At 41.0% G+C, this 6867-nt stretch overlaps 1 protein-coding gene across 1 annotated transcript; it reads left to right on the top strand.

The window, feature by feature from the left end:
* The first annotated feature begins 2472 nt into the window (after positions 1-2472).
* Positions 2473-3744, top strand: LOC138305128 (S-antigen protein-like). The gene is made up of 3 exons (XM_069245528.1): positions 2473-2543; positions 2933-3271; positions 3495-3744. Exons 1-3 carry the CDS (start codon positions 2473-2475, stop codon positions 3742-3744), a joined length of 660 nt encoding a protein of 219 aa, XP_069101629.1.
* The last annotated feature ends 3123 nt before the right edge of the window (positions 3745-6867 follow it).

Genomic DNA, 6867 nt, shown 5'->3' with positions numbered 1-6867 from the left:
TTGTTGTGTTGTGTGATGTTATGTTGTTTGATGTTGTGTTGTGTGATGTTGTGTTGTGTGATGTTGTGTTATTTTGTTGTGTTTTGTTGTGTGATGTGATGTGTTGTTGTGTGGTGTTGTGTCGTGTAGTGTTTTTGTGTTGTTTGTGTGTTGCTTTGCTGTGTGATGCTGTGTGGTTTCGTGGTGTTGTGGTGTCGTGTTGTGTTGTTGTGTAAAAACGAGTTCTTATGGGGTCACTTTTCAACGGGGTCTATTTTCAACGGGTCGGTGTAAAAAGTGCGCTGAAAGTTCAGTTTTCAACGGTTTTCGGGGTCATTTTTCAACGTTGAAAAATGACCCGAGGTCAGTTTTCAACGGGGGTCCATTTTCAACGTTACACCGGCAAGGCATTTAGCCTCCCACCCAGAACTGTACAAAAGGCATTCATCGAAGAAGACACTGATTCTGACGACGATATCTTTGAAAATGACTAGAATACGTAACGGTACGATACTACATCATATGAAGCAAATAAAACAATCAGTCCTTCATCTTAAGTTCAGTGGCTAAATGGTGGCCATCTTCGATATCCAATCCATGCTCATGTTGCATTGGACGAATCACCACGGATTGGTGTTTCCTTCTCATATAGTACTGTGCTTTCCTCGGCCACAAAACCCTGTGGCATTCTGAAATGACACTGATTCTTATTGCTTACTTCAAACTGGAAAGTTTTTTAAAAAAAGTGCCATCCAACACCATCGTCCTAAGTTACTCAATGCCACTTAACAGACATGGTAACTTTATCTATTTAGTAAGGTGTTGAAATAAATAAAATTATTGGGTGCCAAAGAAATACTGTTGCGTGGGAACGAAATATTGTTTCGTGCAAAATCGAAATATTGTTTCGTGCGAACGAAATATTATTGTGTGGGAACGCAATAGCATTGCGTTCGAACGAATCAATTATTGCGTTCGAACGAAGTAAAACTATTGAGCTCATTTTCATATATGAATGATATGACAGTAATGATGCCACCGTAGTAATATGATATGCAATTTTATTTATTTCATGTCCGCTCACAGCCACCGTAGATATTTGAAATAGCCAAAGGTGAATCGTTGTTATTGCGTTCGAACGCAATAAATATTTCGTTCCCACACAATAACATTTCGTTCGAACGCCACGCAATAAGCTGTTGACAGGGGGAACATCACGGGGAATCAAGCCAACCCACAGGTGCCTATAGTCGGATACCCACGCTAATCAGCCTATGGTATGACGGTGGAGTTTAGACACCAGATTTCCGAGGGTGACATGTGCCGGACACAATGGAAACTGTAAACACGATGTTAAACTACATGCGGTACTCGACAGAAATATTTCTCTGTGTATCAAGCACCTGAGTAGCTACATGCAGGAATCATCAAACATACATGTGCATGACACCTACGCACGGTAGAAGCACGTGATTACATAACAACAAGGGTCCCATTCACGTCAACAAGTATTTGATATGTCGTCGTAATTCCCGGACACCACCACTACCGACTTGTAACGTTGATAGCTGATAACGTGGAATTCTGTTACTTTAATAGTTGTCTCCCCTCATCAATCTCCGTCATCCCCGGCAGGTGTTAAGCGACGTCACATACCAAATGAAAACAGGACAGTGGGATTACATAGCAAGCTATGGAAGCTTTAGGCACATTTCGTTCCATGTGGCAATTATCATGTCCCAAGTCGCCGTACAAATCTACATCTTCGTCGATGTTATACCAGCCACATTTAGCTCCATCGGTTGAGCGTCAAACCGAGTTCGATCCCTGGCAAAGACAGGGATTAGATATATTATATATTCTGCACCCTGTTACAGCATCGCCACTAACCCCATCAACATTCCCTTCGTTTTGATATGCCCCGGCTGAACTAATACTAGTTTACCAGAACATATTGTCAACAAGACAAAAGTACCAGAGGTTCAAAATGACAATGCTTATCCATCCTTTTTATAGGATGTGGTGTTTATGTCTGAAAAAAACACGGTGCTAATATATAGACTGTTACAATGGTTGCTGAAGACCTCTAATGCCTTGGTGATCAGAATTAGTGATGATGCCTTGGTGATCAAAAGTGATGATGCCTTGGTGATGCCTTGGTGATCAAAAGTGATGATGCCTTGGTGATCAGAAATGATGATGCCTTGGTGATCAGAAATGATGATGCCTTGGTGATCAAAAGTGATGATGCCTTGGTGATACCTTGGTGATCAGAAATGATGATGCCTTGGTGATCAGAAATGATGATGCCTTGGTGATGCCTTGGTGATCAAAAGTGATGATGCCTTGGTGATCAGAAATGATGATGCCTTGGTGATCAAAAGTGATGATGCCTTGGTGATCAGAAATGATGATGCCTTGGTGATCAGAAATGATGATGATGCCTTGGTGATGCCTTGGTGATCAGAAATGATGATGCCTTGGTGATCAGAAATGATGATGCCTTGGTGCAAAAGTGATGATGCCTTGGTGATCAAAAGTGATGATGCCTTGGTGATGCCTTGGTGATGCCTTGGTGATCAGAAATGATGATGCCTTGGTGATCAGAAATGATGATGCCTTGGTGATGCCTTGGTGATCAAAAGTGATGATGCCTTGGTGATCAGAAATGATGATGCCTTGGTGATCAGAAATGATGATGCCTTGGTGATGCCTTGGTGATCAAAAGTGATGATGCCTTGGTGATCAGAAATGATGATGCCTTGGTGATCAGAAATGATGATGCCTTGGTGATGCCTTGGTGATCAAAAGTGATGATGCCTTGGTGATCAGAAATGATGATGCCTTGGTGATCAGAAATGATGATGCCTTGGTGATCAAAAGTGATGATGCCTTGGTGATGCCTTGGTGATCAGAAATGATGATGCCTTGGTGATGCCTTGGTGATCAAAAGTGATGATGCCTTGGTGATCAGAAATGATGATGCCTTGGTGATCAAAAGTGATGATGCCTTGGTGATCAAAAGTGATGATGCCTTGGTGATCAGAAATGATGTTGCCTTGGTGATCAAAAGTGATGATGCCTTGGTGATCAAAAGTGATGATTCCTTGGTGATCAAAAGTTATGATGCCTTGGTGATCAGAATAAGTGATGATGCCTTGGTGATCAAAAGTGATGATGCCTTGGTGATCAAAAGTGATGATGCCTTGGTGATCAAAAGTGATGATGCCTTGGTGATCAAAAGTGATGATGCCTTGGTGATCAAAAGTGATGATGCCTTGGTGATCAGAAAGTGATGATGCCTTGGTGATCAAAAGTGATGATGCCTTGGTGATCAAAAGTGATGATGCCTTGGTGATCAAAAGTGATGATGCCTTGGTGATCATCAAAGTGATGATGCCTTGGTGATCAAAAGTGATGATGCCTTGGTGATCAAAAGTGATGATGCCTTGGTAATCAGAATAATTGATGATTCCTTGGTGATCATGCCTTGATGATGCCTTGGTGATCAAAAGTGATGATGCCTTGGTGATCAAAAGTGATGATGCCTTGGTGATCAAAAGTGATGATGCCTTGGTGATCAAAAGTGATGATGCCTTGGTGATCAAAAGTGATGATGCCTTGGTGATCAAAAGTGATGATGCCTTGGTGATCAAAAGCCTTGGTGATGCCTTGGTGATCAAAAGTGATGATGCTTTGGTGATCAGAAATGGTGATGCCTTGGTGATCAAAAGTGATGATGCCTTGGTGATCAGAAATGTGTGATGCCTTGGTGATCAAAATGATGATGCCTTGGTGATGCCTTGGTGATCAGAAATGGTGATGCCTTGGTGATCAGAAATGATGATGCCTTGGTGATTAGAAATGATGATGCCTTCGTGAGTAAGCCCCGTGTGTTGTTTAGTATAACACAACTTTGGTTACAACGCCATATCTTTGGTTTGGTACAGACCATACACTGAGTAAGCCTCGTGTGTTGTTTAGTATATAAACTTTGGTTTGGTACAGACCATACACTGAGTAAGCCTCGTGTGTTGTTTAGTATAACTTTGGTTTGGTACAGACCATACACTGAGTAAGCCTCGTGTGTTGTTTAGTATAACTTTGGTTTGGTACAGACCATACACTGAGTAAGCCTTCGTGTGTGTTGTTTAGTTATATACCTTTGGTTTGGTACAGACCATACACTGAGTAAGCCCGTGTGTTGTTTAGTATAACACAACTTTGGTTACAACGCCATATCTATGGTTTGGTACAGACCATACACTGAGTAAGCCTCGTGTGTTGTTTAGTATAACACAACTTTGGTTACAACGCCATATCTTTGGTTTGGTACAGACCATACACTGAGTACCTCGTGTGCTGTTTAGTATAACTTTGGTTTGGTACAGACCATACACTGAGTACCCGTGTGTTGTTTAGTATAACTTTGGTTTGGTACAGACCATACACTGAGTAAGCCTCGTGTGTTGTTTAGTTTCACAGACAGACACATGAGTAAGCCTCGTGTGTTGTTTAGTATAACACAACTTTGGTTACAACGCCATATCTTTGGTTTGGTACAGACCATACACTGAGTAAGCCCGTGTGTTGTTTAGTATAACACAACTTTGGTTACAACGCCATATCTTTGGTTTGGTACAGACCATACACTGAGTAAGCCTCGTGTGTTGTTTAGTATAACTTTGGTTTGGTACAGACCATACACTGAGTAAGCCTCGTGTGTTGTTTAGTATAACTTTGGTTTGGTACAGACCATACACTGAGTAAGCCTCGTGTGTTGTTTAGTATAACTTTGGTTTGGTACAGACCATACACTGAGTAAGCCTCGTGTGTTGTTTAGTATAACACAACTTTGGTTACAACGCCATATCTTTGGTTTGGTACAGACCATACACTGAGTAAGCCTCGTGTGTTGTTTAGTATAACACAACTTTGGTTACAACTCCATATCTTTGGTTTGGTACAGACCATACACTGAGTAAGCCTCGTGTGTTGTTTAGTATAACTTTTGGTTTGTTGTACAGACCATACACTGAGTAAGCCTGTGTGTTGTTTAGTATAACTTTGGTTTGGTACAGACCATACACTGAGTAAGCCTCGTGTGTTGTTTAGTATAACTTTGGTTTGGTACAGACCATACACTGAGTAAGCCCGTGTGTTGTTTAGTATAACACTTTGGTTTGGTACAATAGACCATACACTGAGTAAGCCTCGTGTGTTGTTTAGTATAACACAACTTTGGTTACAACGCCATATCTTTGGTTTGGTACAGACCATACACTGAGTAAGCCTCGTGTGTTGTTTAGTATAACAACTTTTGTTTGGTACAGACCATACACTGAGTAAGCCTCGTGTGTTGTTTTAGTTACAACTTGGTACACTGATAGCCTGTGTGGTTTAGGTACAGACCATACACTGAGTAAGCCTCGTGTGTTGTTTAGTATAACTTTGGTTTGGTACAGACCATACACTGAGTAAGCCTCGTGTGTTGTTTAGTTACACGCATATCTTTGGTTTGGTACAGACCATACACTGAGTAAGCCTCGTGTGTTGTTTTAGTATAACTAGTATAACTTTGGTTTGGTACAGACCATACACTGAGTAAGCCCCGTGTGTTGTTTAGTATAACACAACTTTGGTTACAACGCCATATCTTTGGTTTGGTACAGACCATACACTGAGTAAGCCTCGTGTGTTGTTTAGTATAACTTTGGTTTGGTACAGACCATACACTGAGTAAGCCTCGTGTGTTGTTTAGTATAACTTTGGTTTGGTACAGACCATACACTGAGTAAGCCCTGTGTGTTGTTTAGTATAACACAACTTTGGTTACAACGCCATATCTTTGGTTTGGTACAGACCATACACTGAGTACCTCGTGTGTTGTTTAGTATAACTTTGGTTTGGTACAGACCATACACTGAGTAAGCCTCGTGTGTTGTTTAGTATAACTTTGGTTTGGTACAGACCATACACTGAGTAAGCCTCGTGTGTTGTTTAGTATAACTTTGGTTTGGTACAGACCATACACTGAGTAAGCCTCGTGTGTTGTTTAGTATAACTTTGGTTTGGTACAGACCATACACTGAGTAAGCCTCGTGTGTTGTTTAGTATAACTTTGGTTTGGTACAGACCATACAATGATAAGCCTCGTGTGTTGTTTAGTATAACACAACTTTGGTTACAAACTCCATACACTGAGTGACCCTCGTGTGTTGTTTAGTATAACTTTGGTTTGGTATCTTTGGTTTGGTACAGACCATACACTGAGTAAGCCCGTGTGTTGTTTAGTATAACACAACTTTGGTTACAACGCCATATCTTTGGTTTGGTACAGACCATACACTGAGTAAGCTCGTGTGTTGTTTAGTATAACTTTGGTTTGGTACAGACCATACACTGAGTAAGCCCGTGTGTTGTTTAGTATATCTTTGGTTTGGTACAGACCATACACTGAGTAAGCCTCGTGTGTTGTTTAGTATAACACAACTTTGGTTACAACGCCATATCTTTGGTTTGGTACAGACCATACACTGAGTAAGCCTCGTGTGTTGTTTAGTATAACTTTGGTTTGGTACAGACCATACACTGAGTAAGCCTCGTGTGTTGTTTAGTATAACACAACTTTGGTTACAACGCCATATCTTTGGTTTAGTATATCTTTGGTTTGGTACAGACCATACACTGAGTAAGCCTCGTGTGTTGTTTAGTATAACTTTGGTTTGGTACAGACCATACACTGAGTAAGCCTCGTGTGTTGTTTAGTATAACTTTGGTTTGGTACAGACCATACACTGAGTAAGCCCGTGTGTTGTTTAGTATAACACAACTTTGGTTACAACGCCATATCTTTGGTTTGGTACAGACCATACACTGAGTAAGCCT

Source organism: Argopecten irradians, chromosome 12, assembly GCF_041381155.1.
Source record: "Argopecten irradians isolate NY chromosome 12, Ai_NY, whole genome shotgun sequence".
Taxonomy (NCBI): Eukaryota; Metazoa; Mollusca; class Bivalvia; order Pectinida; family Pectinidae; genus Argopecten; species Argopecten irradians.
This window is presented reverse-complemented; position numbering and strand designations above follow the sequence as displayed.